The following is an 18,403-nucleotide window of genomic DNA, read 5'->3' on the forward strand; positions in this document are numbered from 1 at the left end:
CAGCACAGCTGTTTAACGACATACATTTGGTTAAAAGTTGGCAGTACTGACTGTTAAAGGTTTTTCGTCGTGGAAGGAAATGTCAGAAAGTAGAGGAGGAAAAAATTTACAACGAAAAATATTTTTCCTCCATTGCTTGGAGAATATCGCGAAAAACCATTAAAATTGTAGTTTTCCTAAAGAGTCCCGTAATATAACTATCAATGTGCATATATGATTTTTTAATATTGTACAATACCTAGAATAAAAACGAAATAATTAGAAGTGGTTAAGTGACACGAAAACAGTATAGCAAAGGGAGGAACAGTAATAACAGCAACAAAGGAAAGGTGTAAAGCAAAATCGTAGCGGAGCGCCACTTCACCAATTGCAAATATAGCGTTAAATGGAATTTACGTATTTTTCTCAGAAAAAGGTTATTTAAACAGCAACATATTAAACATAATTCACAAAAAGAGCATTCGCGTGTGCAATAAAAAAAGATTACATATAAAATGAATCGAAGTGATGGTTTGGTGAGACGCGCCGTAAAAACACGGGACAATGGCGCCGAAGGTGGTGCCTACGGACAAAATGCAAACACAACGGATGAAGATAATGATTTAAACAACAGTAATAGAGATCAGGAGGAAAATATTGATGATGGTGATTCCAAACAGACACGTCTAACACTGATGGAAGAAGTTTTACTGTTGGGATTAAAAGACAAAGAGGTATGTATGTATGTTTTATGCGATATTTTGCAAGTCTGTTTAAGATTGTACATATATAATCGACGGTAACGAATTGGTTACGATGAAATGTATAGGGAATATCTTTGGGGACTCATATACCAACTATCGGTATATCTAATGACTTCATCTGTATTATCAGTAGTGCTTTTGGTAAATTCATAGAGTTTTTCTGCAAAATTGCTTTATCAATGCTTGACTTTCGTGTGTTAAGAACACGTTCTTCACTTTTACTTCCAGTTTTCTTATTTATCTACCTTTAACGTATCAAATTATGATGGTAATGACGAACGTTTGTATGCCACTACTTTGCGTTTGCTGCGGTGGCGCAGCTGTTTTATAAATGTGGTTGACAGTTTGACTACGCTAACATTCAACGTCGACACATCTTGTTTCTATTTGAATGTTTGTACTTTAAGTTCCTCTGTTATTTTTCTTCTTTCTACCTATTCTTGTTGGATAGTATTTACTGTGATGGAATTAGTTGGATGGAAGTTTTAATGTGTTCTTTATTTGGCTATTATGATGTGACAGTTGCTGAAAGTAGCATAGATTTGTTCATAAAAAAACAATGCCACTTTCGGTTTTTACATGAGAAAAGTGACCATAAATATAAGTTATGGCAATCTGCAATAATATATACGAAATTTTTTCGTGTGAAAATATGATGCACACTTGTTTCAACAAACCAAAAGTAAAAAATTGTAGTTGCTAATTTAAAATGCAGTACATACTAGTATTAAAAATATATTATATGGTATGTATATGCGCATATCTAATGCGTAGGTTTTTTGTCGAGCTTCTCATCTAATTTGAAAGTTCATGCTTATCCCCAAAGATCATGCTTATTGGAAGCTTTATAGTACCAAATTTAGGATCGAATAAATGGTCGTCCCAGAACCCCATTTAATAATTCTTCTTAAAAAACAAAAACAACGAAATGCTAAATATTTTCACAAATGTTCAAATGCAAATAACTTCACTAAATATTTTTTACTATTGTCCTATTTTTGTTTTTTAATTTGCATAAAAAATATATTTGTTTTCCAACGCGTCATCAGTGTTACCAAATGTTAATGTACCAGGTTTTTCAATAAGTTTGGCGGTTCGATAAGAAAAACTCAATTTTATAGTTTATTATTCAGTAAAGTCTCGCTGAACATCAATACACTTGCTCCAAAGAGATTCCAATTTATGAACCCCATCCCTGAGTATGATTCCACGGCTGTTATTACCTCGTCATACGCTTTCCTCGCACGTTTTTTTTTTAGGTGTGCAAACAGATGGAAGCCGCTAGGGGCCAAATGTGGTGAATCCTTTGGATGCTCCAATAATTCGAATTTTAATTCATGGATTTTAGCCATTGTCAAAATGCTCTTGTGACACGGTGCATTTTCTGGTGATGTCTCTTTCACGAGTTTTTTTCCTTCACCTGGTTTAAAAGGTTACAATAATATTCAGAATGTATCGCTTTATCAGTTTACAAATAATCAACAAACGAAATTACTTTCGCATTGGGCGATTTTGCTCCATTTCAGTCACTCGATGCTTTTCCAATAAAATATCCTGTATTTTTTCTACGATTTCTGGTGTTGTTGCTGTTCTTGGACGTCTTTGACGTGGATCGTCTTTAAGGCTTGTAGATCACGTTTAATCTCAGCAACCCATCTTTCTATTGTACTACTATACATAATTGACGGCGAAAAGTCCTGATACGCTTTGAAAATTCGTTCTTAAGTTTCCTTTGCTCTTAAAAATTCAATCACTGCACCATGCTTGAGTTTTTCTATTGAAATTGAAAATACTGTTGCACGTCGATACGAAACATACACATACACATACATACATATATTACAAAATATATTACAAATCAGTGGAGACTCCAAAGTGAATGTTATGTGATTCCATAATCAATTTAGTTGCAAGTACGAGTAAGTTCTGCGATGCAATGCGAGTAATTCTATAAATAAACTGTAAGGATACTTTACTAAAAAAGCGAAGTAAAATATATTTATTTATCTTTTTCACAATTTAAAACACACAAATAGTAACACAATTCAAACTGTTTTGGTAAAAATGGTCGCAAAATTTTTTTTTACTTGAATGGAAACAAACTGGGATCGGTTTAAAAATAAATTTAAAATAATATTTGAATGCAAATAACATATTTTATGGACTACGTAAATATATTTTATATACATATGTACATATTTATGTTTATAACTGAATATATGGTACAAATAGAAGTTATTATTATTGCCAAGTGTGATACTAAAACAAAAAATGGTTTAACTTAATACAAAACTTGTGTTTTGTGAATGAATTCTAAGTTGCGTCATCGTTATGTTACCTAAGCAAAAAAAAAAACAAAAATCAGTATTGTTGATGAACAAATTTTTTTTGCAAATTGTGTTCTCTTCAAACCAACGTTAAGGTTAAAAAAATTTTTTTTCTCAAAAAATTAAATAAGGATCTTATAGGAAATTTCTTCTACTTTACAAAACCATTGCCCCATTTATTGTGGGGTTATTAGTTGCTGAGATATCAATGATCAAAGATAAAATGGTCTCTTTTTCGTAAAATGCGGATATCTCAGAGAGAAATGATCGTAGCGAGAATTCAAAAAAAGCAAATTGAAGTTAATAATCAAGCTAGTTGACTGTATGGCTAGTTTTAGTCGGAAAAATTTTGCCAAGCCCTTGCATTAAAAAAAAAAAACAAACAGAAAAATATTTCGAAAATTTTTGTGTCGCCCTTTAGCTGACGATTACAAAATAACCGTTAAATAAAAAAATGTTTGCTCAAAGGTCTTAAAACTAGACGTTTAAAGCTTCAAAGTGCTTTTTGTCGGAACTCTATGCGACCATTTTTCACCGAGATACAGCTTTTCAAAAATCACTAAGAAATTTAGGAAATTTTACTGTTCCCTTAATTTTTGTGAGAAGTGTATTTTCGTAGACTTTTGGTATAAGTCGACATATATTTTTTTTAATCGAGCTCTAAATTGCTTGGTTCTGAAGATATATTTAATCAATTCAATACTCATTGTCATAAAATACTATTCCATTTTAATAAGGCTAAATAGAAATATTAAGCTTTTCCTTAAAAGATCAGGATTAACTGACTTGAAGTTATTTATTGTCAAAGTCAAATAGTTTTCCTCGCCAAGTATCTATATATTTATAATAGTGATAACGAATTGATTAATTTGACGCGATATAACTGACTCAGTTTACGAAAAATTAACCTTATCACAATAATTTTATTTTTAACACAAAAACTATTTCCGTTGTGAAGCAATTATCTTTTGTCTGATATACAGGGTGGCGCACGAATCGTGCTACAAAAACAAAACGTAATAACTTTTTTTCTAATCAATGTATTTAACTTTTTGTTTTTTTATTGTATAGATAATTCAATTTTATGTTTTGAAAATAATAGAACGTAAATGACCTCCATGCTCATTCACGCATATGCGACACCTGATGAGAAAATTGTTCATTGCGCACTGAAGGGTTGAAGTCGGGATCGCCTCAATTATTGTTGTGATGGACTGCTTCAATTCAGTCAAATTACTTGGTTTTGCTTTATACACCTCTTGTTTGAGATAACCCCATAAAAAAAATCTGGTGTAGTGAGGTCAGGTGACCTTGGGGGCCAGCGGAAAGTGGAATTTCTGGATATCAATTTATTTCTAAATTTTCGTTGGAGCTCCTCCATAACCGGTCTGGCTATATGTGCAGTTGCTCCATCTTGCTGGAACCAAATGCTGTTAAAAGGGATACGTCTTCGCCGCAGTTCTGGATAAAAAAACTCCTTCAACATGTTTAAATAACGGTCCCCATTTACAGTCGCTGTTACACCGTTTTCTTCGAAGAAGTATGGCCCGACAATGCACCTTGATGAAACTGCGCACCACACTGTGACTCGTTCTAGGTGCAGTTCCATCTCATGGAGTATTTGCGGATTTGATTGACTCCATATACGGCAATTTTGCTTGTTTACATTGCCGTTTAGATCAAAATGGGCCTCATCAGACATAAACAAGCAATTTATGAAGTTGTTGTCTTCTTCGGCCATTTCAATAATTTTTTGGCAAAATTCCAGGCGAATAGGCAAATCCAGAGGGTTTAATTTACTTGTGATTTGAACTTTGTACGGAAACAAGCTTAAGTCATCATGAACTATCCGCTGCAATGACCGTCTGCTAACTCCAATTTGCGCCGACAAGTTACGAGTCGAAACTCTTGGATTTGCCTGAATTGACGATGCTACAGCCGCGATTGTGGCTTCGACCCGAACATGGGGATCTCGATGGTACGGTCTGCGTGCGATGCTTCCAGATTCAGCAAACATGTTCACCAGCCTCTTAATGGTCCATCTGCTCGGGGGAGTGCCGCCAAACTCCCGCCTAAATTCCCTTTGGACGGAAATGATGGACTGCAAAGCATGGTACCGCTGCACTATCCAAATCCTCTTTTCGGTATCCCAAGCCTCCATTTTTTGTAAATCTAAATACTAATCTGCAAAATAAAAAAAAAAGCCGATTACTCACACAGAAAAAAGTTATTACGTTTTGTTTTTGTAGCACGATTCGTGCGCCACCCTGTATCAAATCAAGAATAAGTTTTTATTTCGTTCTGAAGCTAGTTTAAATTTTATGTAGCTGTGAACTGATTTTAATTTTCTTACTTGAAATTGAAAATTGAAATTTGAAAAGGTGGAGCCAAAGAGCACCAGTAGATTTGGTGTCTCCTAAAACACTCAGGCTAATAAGCTCATTGTATTTAAAGCTCTGGAAAGAGGGTAGATAGTCAAGGAGGGAAGGAAAAAAGCATCAGAGAAAGAGATAGGAAAGAATAGAGACAGAGATAGAGATAGTTAGTCTTGTGAGAATTTTCCAGATTCTTTGGCAAATCTGTAAATATCCTCCAGTTTTAGAGAGTGAGTACTACTCATTCTCACGACATCGGAACCCAAAACACTTTGCAGTTCTGCAGCGTTCTAGACCGGACCATTGCTCTTTATGTAGATTGTCTACATAATCGTTGATCCAATTCATGATTCCTGCTGAACTGATTCCGATTATTGGCTCTGGCTCTTGTGGCGGAACCGCTGATACACGGTTGGAAAATTCATCGGCAATTTCGTTTCCTTGAACACCGTAGTGTCCTGGAACTCATATAAGTACAAGCCTGTTTTGTCTTGCGACAGAATTAAGCTTCTTCTTACATTCTTGAATAATCTTTGAGGTATGCTTCGCGTTCTCCAGGGCCTTCAGTGCAGCCTGACTGCCACTGAAAACTCCAATCTGTTTCCCGCTTCATCTCCTCTCGATTATCCATTTGACTACTTTCAGGATGACATAAACTTCCGTTTGGAAAACAGCTGCCATTTCCCCCATATCATAGTGATACTTATTACTATCGTTTAATGGTTGGTACGGCTGCAGACCCTATTTCATTCTTGAACCTATCGGTAAATAGAAAATATCCGTCAAACCTCCCTGCATGCATTCTGGATTGCTCGCGCAATGGAAATCTGACATCAAATTTCCTTCCAAATGAAACTGTGGGTATCAGGTCGTCTTTCTTACTTAATTAACCTCATCCGGGAAAGTGAAGAATTTAGCTCGTCATTAGATTTTCATGCCATACTGAGCAATGACGAGCTAAACTCGTTATGGTACTGTTGAGTATGGTAATTAATTTAGTTTAACACTTATCAGAGTACCACACGTTTGAAAAGCTATTAACTATATTTTGATTTTTGCTTAATTTTACCATTTTTAATATTATTTAACACTATGTAAAAATAGATAATAATTGTGAATATGTAAGAATTAGTAAATGGAAAAAGTGTTTTAATTAAAATTAAATGGTTATTTCATTATTGAATCGTACTGGAAGTGGTTGGCGGCTGTCTGTTTTATTTTTATTATTTTTTTTTGTTTAACGTTTATTTGATATTTATTTTTGTCTTCTTGCACTAAAAAACACACATAAATATAATAATAATAATAATATGCTAGTACTAATAATAATAATAATAAACACAGTAATAAAAATAATAATAATAAAGACAATAGTAATAATATCCGACATTCGAGTCTACACTACCAGAATCCCTCGAAAGATCTTGCAAACGACTTTAGCAGCACTCCCACACAACAAAAGTCGTTCCCCACGTTATCGGAACGATTTAAATTTATATCCGACCAAGGACTGTCACTCCAACAGCATTTCTAAAACATTTGTGCTGTTACAACAACAACATTTATCTACTAAAACAACAATAGAAACTTGCAGTTAAAATCGATTAAGTCAGAAATAAGTATTTAAAATTGTTAGTTTTGATCAAAATACAACAATCAGATAATATGGTTGTTGTAGTTGCATAACTCAGACCTTCTAGGTGCTCTAATAAATATTGACAAGACAATTTTCTGGGAAGACTACGTTGTCTAACTGGAGCCAGAGAGAGATGAGTGAAGATGGGTTAGTAGGCTGAGCGGATTCGTTGATATATTGGGCATATAAAGAAAAAGTTTTTTCTAATAGCGGTCGCCCCTCGGCATACAATGGCAAACCTCCGAGTGTATTTCTGCCATGGAAAAGCTCCTCATAAAAAATATCTGCCGTTTGGAGTCGGCTTGAAGCTTTAGGTCCCTCCATTTATGGAACAATATATCGAAACGCACACCACAAATAGGAGGAGGAGCTCGGCCAAACACCCAAAAAGGGTGTATATATGATTGGTGCATTGGGATTTATTATCGAGTTGAAGCTGAAGCTGAGCGTAATTATTGCAGCCTTATGTGACCTTCACGAGCAATACGAGCTCGTTCTCAGGACAGCCGGTTTTACGAGTATGAGGAATGTTTATACTGCTGCAATAACAACAATGGCAAAACGAGCTGTGACGGGTATTGTTGGTTAATATACGACTATGAGACGATGGTTGCAAGACGTAGAAAACGATATACGAACGATGAAAATCTGAAAATCTCACAGCATAGAGCGAAAGCGGACTGTCGAGAAGAATGCAGGCGTATTGTAGAGGATGATGAACTGCCATACAAAAAATGTGGGCTTTAATTTAAAAACATTAAAAATATAGATTGATTCTTGGCGAGATAACTTGTTAGACTTTGACAATAAATACCTTTAAGTCAGTAAATCCTGATCTTTAAAGGAAAAGCTTAATATTTATATTTAACCTTATTAAAATGGAATCGTAGGTTATGACAATGAGAGTTTAATTGATTAAATATTGCCTTGGAACCAAATAATTTAGTGCCTGACCACAAAAATTTTATATCGACTTATGCCAAAAGTAAATAAGTAATACAATTTTATTATTCACTATTATGTACTTCAATATTTCAAAATAATTCGGAAATAAGAACTATGCATCTATGTATGTGCATATATATACTATATATCTTCTTTATGTATAATTTTTATATTAATTTATTTGTACAACTCTTCTTCTTATGCACTGCTTAGCTAACCTATTACCATTCTTTTCTTATCAAAAAGTTTTTTACGCAGCGACCAATTGGTTGAGTATGAATAATGTATGTATGTATATATACACACTCATGCATGTACATAGATAAAAATAATCATAACGGCTGGGCAAGGTATATCTCGGCCGGAGGAGTGTTCAAGTATGCCAAATTGAATTTCAGTCTAATGTTGTTTTGCTTAGCTTTATTTGAGCAAATTCGGTGATTGATGTTTGTTGTTGTTGCCCTTGGCCGGATATAAAACCAGGTCGTTCTGGCAACGCGAACGGACTGCTGTGGGAAATATACTGAACTAAGTAGTAGATGATGTTTATAGATTGGAGGGTTCTAAAAGAGTTCGAGAGAGATTCTGAGCCACCGACGGAAAACACGGAATATAAAATATGCTGCAACAACAACAACGGGATATAAAAATCAAGGATGATAGATTACCAGGTTTGCTATGGTGAAAAAAATGTGAAGGGAACTTTGGCTGCTAAGTCACTTGGGAGATTCCGCAGCCGATTTCTGTACGAGCATATTACGTGTATTCACACACTCGTCCAATAAGTCGTTGTTCATATAGCAATGAAGCAACATGAGTGAAGACTGTGTTGATGTTTTTTTTCGCACACCACTAAGACAATCTTACCACCAGCCGAAGTTTGCACGATAATTTCATACTTATTAACACACTCGTCCAATCAGCCATTGTTCAGATGGCAACGAAGTGTTGTCATTGGTTGATTTTTTTCGTTTTTCACTCACACAATCTCAGTTTTTTTGTAAACAAACCGCTTCGTGACCTAAGTGACGTCAGCCCATTTGCTGATTCTGTCAAATTCGCTCAGAGCTGAATAAAAGTCTGCTATGTAACACGCTTCTAAACATCTTTTCACCATGTATAAAAATGGTTTTTGTTTCTATTTTTGTATTTGTAAATTTTGATAGTTTGTTTATACACTAAGCTAAATATAAAATACTCAGATGTTAAATCTTTTTATCTTTCGGTATAAGGGAAGAAAACAAACTTAAGAATAAAATATTTTAAAGGTTTTATTTCTGCCTTTTATTGCAAAAATTTTATAATTTTCAAGGGCGTAAAAGAAAATAGATATATGGGACCAAATTAATATTAAATTAAATAATTAATTAATTCGCGATTATCTCTCCAATACTTCCGACAACCATGAGGTCCATCGAGATTACATTTCTTTGTCGCTAAAAATTATGGGCTGCCATTCATCGTTCCAGAACTTATGATTATCGGTGAATTCGAGTCTAGCTGCTCTATGGCCTGATGTAAGCTTCGGTTTAGCCAGTTTTTTTTTGATATTTTAAATTCGTTTTTCACTCAAAATTTACTGTATTTTTCTCTTCGTAACACTGAGAGAAAGCTCACATCTAATTTAGTTAGGGCTAATGTTTTTATTGACAGCCAAACGTCTTATCTCCCTCTCTCTTACACCTGTCGTCAATCTTAGGCCAGTTGTTTTAATTTTTCCATATCCATCAGGTTTTTTCAAAAAGTTGTGGATTGTATTTTTAGTCCGATTTACTTTTAGCGCTGAGGCTCCCAATTCATTATAAGCTATAATACTAGCGCGCTCCTCGGTAGATAGTTGCGTTTCTCTTGGCATATTTCCCGCATGAAAATTATTTCTTTTCTTTCAAACTGTGAAATGTATATAAAAACTTCACGCATTTGCCACGACAAGAAATGAAATCTTAACGAAAATATTTATCCTATATAACTATTTCTTTTCACCACCGCTAGCTCGATCCCACATTTAGGTACATTATAAGGCAACACAAAAAATAAATATTAGCAGCTATTTTAGAAGAAAAATTATGAAGTTGGTTTGACTGTAAAGCTATTTCGGTTAGTGTTTTTAAGGTTCCCATGAGGGTTTTTGCTACGAAACCGGAACGACCGAAACCATAGCAGGCTATAGATGGTAATTTTAACAACATTTCGTAAACATTTTCGTCCAATTTTTTATGCTGTTTTATAAACAACCACAACTAGATTCGAAAAACCGAACATAGGTCTGCAAGCCAAGTAAAACATTACCCAAGAAACAGATTTTTTAAGTGTGTTGTGCAGGTTTTTGCAGGCTTATTTACTTAATTTTTTTTTTTTTTGCTATACAGTGCTGAGAATATAATTAGAAAAACTAACGAAAAGAAATTGTACAGGATTTGATTGAAAAGTAATGAGCCTTATTTTTTTTAAGCAGTTTTATTAAACCTTTTGCCTTATACAACTAATATTCTTTAAAATAGGACCCTTAAGCGACCGCTGGTAGCGGTCCTTCCACTGCAGGAAACATTTTATAAACTCATCCGCCGGAATCGCGTTCAATTCGGCTGTCACAGTTTTTTGGATCGCCACGACGGAGTCGAAACGCCTCCCCTTCAGCTTTCTTTTCCGGCGCGGAAGAGGTTCACATCTTCGTCTGTTTGCGTCGTCAAAGGCCTTTCAGATCGCTGTTCGTCTTCGACGTCCTCCCGGCCTTCCTTGAACGACTTGTGCCACCGTTTTACCTGGGCGCTGGACAGCCCGTAAGCCTCCTTGAGTAGCCCAATGGTTTCGGTACTCGTTTTGTTAAGCTTTACGCAAAATTTGATCGAGTAACGTTGCTCCAACGATCGCTGCATTTTCGCCACTGCAAAATCCTAACACACTTTTAAAACAGCTTTCACGTACGGAGCGATGTTGACTGCACCGCTGTTGCCAGCGAACTGGGACCGGTTTCTAGTGGAAGGGTTCAAGGGCAAGGTCCAACGATCATTTTCCCCCACCAGCCGATTCGGTTGATCGCTTGGCAGACGCTCCACGCGGGAAGGCTCATTACTTTTCAATCAAACCCTGTATTACAATTGTGTGCTCTACATGGGAGAGTTTTTGATGACTCGGTCCGATATATGCCGCATTATTCTGCGCGGTGTTAAGTTGCATGATCTTGTCACACATTTGATGAACGTTCGACGTGAGATGACCTAGTCGTAGAATTTCTCTTTCAGAACTCCGAGCGTTCTGTCACATGTATGGTATGGCATGTAGCGCCGAGTTTTTGGAACCACAGCTCGAATATAATGATATTGTCGATGTGTCGGCTCAAAAAGTCTGCAGTTAACATCGCTCTGTACCCAGGACCCTTTGACGGTATCGGGCGCTCCCACGACAGTCTGTTCTACTTTACAGGAACAACCCTGATTTATATTCGGCCAAGGGCTGCCACTACAGCGGCATTCTACATAGGGAATGTGTATGCTGCTATAACAACACCACCGCTAACGAGGACTTTTTTCTCATTACGAAAGAAGCTAGGTGCTATGCCAATTTTCAATCAATTTTTGCAGATGCTTGGCCGAGCACTTTGACGCTGAGATAAAAAGGATAGCTGCTTGGACCAAAATTCGGTCGTTGGGCCAACATATCTGGCACCAGTATGTACAATTTTATGTGGATTTAGGTCCCAATCTAACAGCAAAATTAGTCCAACCGCGAAGCTCAATTCAGCTAATCAGCGCCGAATGGGTTTGTCTGCGTATTTTTTGATACTGGCTTCTGCGGCGCCTGTGTTTTCTTCACTTAGCAGCTTGGCAGCTGTAAAATATAACAATTAGAAAAACTATTATTTCTACAGGCCTATTTGGACCAAAAACATGATTTCAGGGGAGTTGAATAAACTGTCATGTGTGTATTTGTCTGTTTTACTATAAAAATTAGCAAGCTTAGCTTAAAGAATATTACCACATAATTTGTTTTACTCATGGTGTTTCTATTTGTGGGAAAACCACTGTAAATTCTATTTGTTGTAGTTTCCGCACCAACTCTCTGGTGACATGGTTTTTTTTTTGTTTGTTCAAAAGCGCGTTTTACAAACTTGTTCGAAAGTGCGAACTTTTGTCGCTGCTATAAGGGAAGTCATTTTAATTATTTTAAGTAGTTCGCCTACATTTTTCAATGCTGCAAAACTTTTAGTTACTGTTCTTATCAGCAATTTTCCCCTTTGCGCTGTGTATAGGTGTTTGTAAAGTTTGATAGCAACTCAAATGTTTTCTGATTCTCTAGTTTATGGAGTCTTATATGTATACTAGCTTTAACCCGCGGCCCCGCTCGCTTAGGAGTAGTTTTGAGGGACTTAGGTTATGTATATAAAAGAATTACAAACAATAATTTCATAGAATAATTTTTTATTAATAGTAATAATAATATTACGATACCCGGCATCCGTTGCTATGCCTCGTTGAATAAAATCAAAACAACCAATCAGAAAAATATCAAGTAAAATTATTTTTATTAATTTTCTATCTCAAACCGTGTTTGAACTTTGCATTTGGATCATAGTTGAACAGCTTATGCGGATTATGAAGTCTAGAGTGTGCTATAAATAGTGGGAAATAGGAAAAACTAAGATTTTTTAGATTAAATTTAAGCAAATATTCGATTATTAGTGACGAATGAGAGTGCGGCCTGGGGGCTCTGGGAAGGGAGTTCTATCATAAAAACATGCCTATAACCTTCATTGGGTAAAAATATGAATGAATAAAAATGTTTACGTCAACTGGTGTTGTCGTTTCGTAGTGATGCGCAGACAACGTACAGACATTCATCTTTATATTATAGATTTAACCCTAGAAGCCCAATCATAGTTTTGCTGATTTAAAGTCCAATCACGTAAAAATTACGCGTAATAATAGCGATTTGATTAATTAATAAATTAAATTTTTATTTTTATTATTATATATTAACGACGTATGTAGATTGCGCTTCTAGGGTTAACTAAGTGATGAATTTCTGAATTTTTCTAATTTTGAATACCAATTAAATTTATAAATATTTTTATCTGAAGCTGTTTATAAATTCTTCGGTTGAACTTTCTTTGTATGCAAAGAGAACAAATTGATTTTTAGGCAAAAAAATGTAGAAATATAAGAAGTTCTTACATAACACATCGGCATATTGCATTGGAAACTACGTTGATGAACAAAGCTAATTTCGAAGAAAAAACGTGTTTTCTTTGATGGGCCAGGGACTTTGCAGCCCTTGTCTTATATATGTAATTGGCGTTTAGACCATTTTTAGGTGTTTGGCCGAGCTCCTCCTCTCATTTGTGGCATGAGGCTTGAAGTTGTTCCATAAATGGAGAGACCAACAGTTTTAAGCCGACTCCGAACGACAAATGATTTTTACAGGGAGCTTTTTTACGGCAGAAATACACCCGAAGGCTTGTCATTGCCTGCCTAGGCAATTTGGTGTTGCATGCACGGAGATTCGAATCTGGGCACTTCCGCATATTAGTCACGGACGAACTCATTCGGCTACGGCGGCCGCCGTAATTTAATGTTAATCCACGGCGGCCGCTTAATTTAATATTAAACAATACAAATATCAACAATTTTCACTTTTCTGGAATTTGGCTCTACATTTATTGTGCAATCAAAAATATTGAAAAGCAGTACAGAACAGAACTTTTCACCTCGTTTTCTTACAAATATTTTATTGTTTGTCTTTCGTGATTGAAATTGAAACTGTATATAGTAGATAGGCCTGATCTTTAGCTTTTCAATGAATGCAACTCAGACCATTCACTTCGTTCCTCTGAGTTATGGTACTGAATGTCAGCTAAGATTTCAAGCGGAAAAGAGTTGTCAGCACAAAAAAAAGTATTGTTAAAATAAATTTGTATTCGAAGCACCTTGCAATCGAACACTAGTGAGTGTGAAATTTATGCACAGCTGATTTTATTTAAATTGATGTCATAGTAAAGATTTTTGTTGTTCAAACCAACTGCAACAGCAATTTATTTTATTTTTCTATTGAATTTGATCCTTTGTCTTCTAGGGCTACACATCCTTTTGGAATGATTGCATATCGAGTGGCTTGCGTGGTTGCATTCTCATTGAGCTTGGATTGCGCGGACGTGTCATGATGGAGAAAACAGGCATGCGCCGACGAGGCTTGTGTTCCAGGTAATAAAGAATACAAAACAATTAACGAAACATATGAATATGTATTGCTGGTGCATACACACCCATGAAAAAATGAAAATAAATAAAACGAGTTGTCGCTAGTAAACTGCACACTAATTAGAATTCAAAATTTAATTGTTCTATTACGTTGAAAATAGTCATTAAACGATTAAATTATCGCTTTCAGAAAACTAATTTTAAAATCAGATCAACCGACCGGTGATGTGCTGCTTGACGAGGCACTCAAACATATTAAAGAAACAGATCCACCAGAAACTGTGCAAAGTTGGATTGAATATTTGAGCGGTAATGTAGTGATATTTTTCCTTTACAACAAATTTTTCACGTCTTTCACTTTCCAGGCGAAACATGGAACCCTTTGAAATTACGCTATCAACTGAAAAATGTACGCGAACGATTGGCAAAGAATCTGGTTGAGAAGGGTGTGCTTACGACAGAAAAACAAAATTTTTTACTTTTCGACATGACAACACACCCGCTAAGCGACAATGTGGTGAAATGCCGTTTAGTGAAAAAGGTAAGTTCTCACAGATCAAGCAAGTCACAAGCACTACTCATCTCAATGGGCTCTTTTTACGTTAGATACAAGATGCCGTGCTTTCCAAATGGGTCAATGATCCGCAGCGTATGGATAAACGTATTCTGGCCTTAATATTTTTGGCGCACGCTAGTGATGTAATTGAGAATGCGTTTGCGCCGCTAAATGATGATGACTATGAATTGGCCATGAAGCGTGTGAGAGAATTGTTGGATTTGGACTTTGAGGCGGAGGCGGCCAAACCGAATGCAAACGAAATACTTTGGGCCGTATTTATGGCTTTCAGTAAATAAAATCCTGTTAATTTTTATGGGATTGAATGATAAGCAATCGCGTTATCTGCCAATGCCACACGTAAATATACATAAACATACATACACAATATAGAATACAGAGACACAACCCAAAAGAAAAAAAAGGATTTTTTAATATATGAAAATAATTATGATGAATAAATTTATATTATAAAAATTATCTATTTTTTCTTGTGAAAATCTATACTTTTCCATTATTTACCATTGTTAAAAGAGAGAGAAAAAAAATTATAAAAATAAATATATACATACATACATAATTTTACGAAAATAGATAAACATTTTGAAAAACAAATGAAAAGTGAAAAATTTGAATATTTAAGTATTTTAAATTGAAGTCATGTAGACAAATTACGCTGAAATTTATAAAAAACAAAAAAGAAACCCATAATTTTTTGCATAACTCACAGACATGCATATATACATTCATATATAATATTGTATATGTATATGTAAGCAAGATAGACAAAATAATGAAAATGCAAAAATTAAATTGACCTTAAAATTTTGTATAGTTAAAATAACAATTATAAAAATGATGAATTGAAAACACGACGCAGACTTAGTATTTTGTTTAAGCAATTAGTAAAGTCTATACAAATTCCATATACATATGTTGAGTATTAGCATAATTTGGAAGGTTTTTTTTAATGGAAAAGTTTAACCAAATTTTCTGCATGAACTCCCGCGCATTGGTTATGAATTTGGTTAATATGCAAAATTTAGCTCTAAATGTCTATGCAATTTTTTCGATGTCACAGTGTAAGCCACAAAAAAAGTAAGCAGACATTTTTTTTTACAAAATTTACGCACTAAATGTAAAAAACCCTATTTAATTTTGGAATTATGGGTAGTGAAAAAGATTTGCATGACAAAATGCTAGAAAGAGGGTCATAAAATATAGAACCACTTTTTGCTGTTTACTAACTTAAATGTTTAAATATTTCTATTAATTGATTGTGTTGATTTTTTGTTTTCTATTTCACATGCTCTTTCTTTGATTAATGTTTTAAATATGTAATTAAGTTAAGTTTTTTCTCAAATACACTCCTTGACGTTTTTATTGACCGTAAAGGGTTTCCAAAATGTATACATTTCAAAAATTATGCTTAAAATTGCCCCATTCCCATGCTAGTTACTAATAAGTACGTATACACAATTTTTGTTCAAAATAAATATTTTATCTACACAAATGCATATGTATGCAACAACTTATGAAATTCAAAAATGATGGATTATTTTAACACAAGCAAAACTAAAATTTTTATACGTTGGTAGTATTGCACTTGGTTAAAAGCTGCTAACACTGCAAAAGCAATAAACAACTGAGCTAATGAAAACTATTACACTTACACACACACATAGACAAACTAAAAATCGGATGACTTATGCAAAAACTTGCGACACAAGCGTTTAGAAAACTTGAATACATAACTAAATGCATAAGTGTATGTATATGTACCTACATATTAACTATTATACAGACATATTCAATGCATTTTGAGCACATGTCTTAATGTATACATACTCACACTCACATCTGGCATAACCATTGACGAAAATTCAAACAATAATAAATAAACTGAGTTGATTATCGAAGTAATTATAAGAGAGATAATTAAATTGAATAATAAAATACATTTGAGAGGTACATAGTATACATCTACACAAAACAACAAAAAAAAAACAACTTATATTTTATTACGTTGTGTGTCTTGTTTCCTTCAAAAGGGCGTACACATTTACTATGGTAAGACATTTAGTAAAAAAATGCGAATAAATCTATGGCCAAGGATGATAGAGTATATGGTTACTCCTTCCGAATTCGCTGTGTCGTTTAAGGCCATGAATAAACAAACAAAAGGAAGGGGAATTACTTTTTGTGAAGAGGAAGAGTGGGCGAAAGCAACGGAAACAACCAAACACAAGAATTTATACGCGCACCACGACGTCTTCCGCATGAAAACGCAAACAAACTGCATTTGGCGGCTTTATATTAATTTGTGCTTTCACAATTGAACACACGGCACTTCTTTCTCATTAGTTTGCTTGGTTTAATCTTACAAAATATAATATTGTCAAGCCGTTCACTGAATGAGCAACCAGATGGGGATAAATAATAAAAGGCCAGTTTGGAGGGCAACGATTAAGTTCTTTACTGAAATAACCTCTCAGAATAGTAAATTATTGTCTTCACGCAGCGACTAGTTATTGGAAAAATGTTTTGCACAAATTCTCAATTTTTCATTCCAATCAGTTGGGATTGATGAAAATTATAGGTAAATATTTTTCGGACAAATTTTGATAGTTTTCAAAAGTTTATTTTAAATTGCTTTAAAATATGAATTACTTTAAAATACCAACTCTTTATTTATAGGAATATGTGGAAAATCCCGAGTTCCTCCATGTGACCAAAGTTCCTAGAGGATCACTCTGCCAAAGCACAGATTTTGAAGACGGCTATACAATAGCAGCGTACATCTTTTTCCAAGCATATGCCACCCAAAGTAAAATCCCTAACCCAAGCTAGAGTTATTCATAGAGTGGAATAAATCCCGTGATGAAAAACCAATAGTTCTTAACTCACGTTTGACAAGTACAGCAGAAATTTGGTTCTGCCCAAGTTTTGAGGGAGCAGGAACCTATTATACTTCCGACGCACTCCATTGGTTGTCTGTCTGTATACTGCAAAAATTATAAATCTTCCAACAACTAAATATTCCTCTCACTTTTCGTGTTTGTTTTGCTATGCCGAGTAAGATGGAAACAATTATTTTCATTCCAACGACACGGAGGCAGTCCTTTTGAAACCAAACGAAACGATCGGGGGTATACCCTTGGACTGTCGGGTCAACGTCACCGGAACAACCTGGGCTCAAACCCGGCCAAGTATTGTCATTTCAGCAACATTCCATAAAAAGGTGCGTGTAGCGTAGTACACATAACAGAACTGAAACTTTCAAGGCAGACAAAGAAAGAGGGAGAGACCCGAGAGAGAATGGGAGAGAGAGAGGAGAGAAATAATATATATCTAAATAAATTCACAACATATGCTGAGAATACAAATAGACAAAATTTACAAAAAACACAAACCGTGGCAACAACGCGCACTATTCCGAGCGTTTATCACACGCACAAACGCAGCGATTCCAGGACCGCAGCAGCGGCACAAATTACCGGAAGGCAATACAAACAAATCCGACGCCGGAATGGATAGCACTTTATAGCACGCAAAAGCACTAGTCAGGAAACGGAAATAAACGCCAAAAAGTAGGCAGCAAAAACATATTTCCTATAAGTTTGGACC

At 35.1% G+C, this 18,403-nt stretch overlaps 1 protein-coding gene across 1 annotated transcript; it reads left to right on the plus strand.

Annotated features, from left to right (window-relative positions):
• Window positions 1-16,699, plus strand: LOC129249451 (Golgi phosphoprotein 3 homolog sauron). The gene is made up of 5 exons (XM_054889279.1): window positions 1-713; window positions 14,096-14,223; window positions 14,411-14,529; window positions 14,586-14,761; window positions 14,827-16,699. The coding sequence occupies exons 1-5, from the start codon at window positions 495-497 to the stop codon at window positions 15,073-15,075; spliced, it is 891 nt and encodes a 296-aa protein (XP_054745254.1). The 5' UTR covers window positions 1-494; the 3' UTR covers window positions 15,076-16,699.
• The last annotated feature ends 1,704 nt before the right edge of the window (window positions 16,700-18,403 follow it).

Source organism: Anastrepha obliqua, chromosome 5, assembly GCF_027943255.1.
Source record: "Anastrepha obliqua isolate idAnaObli1 chromosome 5, idAnaObli1_1.0, whole genome shotgun sequence".
NCBI classification, from domain to species: Eukaryota; Metazoa; Arthropoda; class Insecta; order Diptera; family Tephritidae; genus Anastrepha; species Anastrepha obliqua.

Coding starts and splice junctions, on each gene's coding strand:
- LOC129249451 (XM_054889279.1), top strand. CDS start 495: ATGAATCGAAGTGATGGTTTGGTGAGACGCGCCGTAAAAACACGGGAC. Junction 714..14,095: donor TGGGATTAAAAGACAAAGAG/GTATGTATGTAT, acceptor TTTGTCTTCTAG/GGCTACACATCCTTTTGGAA. Junction 14,530..14,585: donor TTGGATTGAATATTTGAGCG/GTAATGTAGTGA, acceptor TTCACTTTCCAG/GCGAAACATGGAACCCTTTG.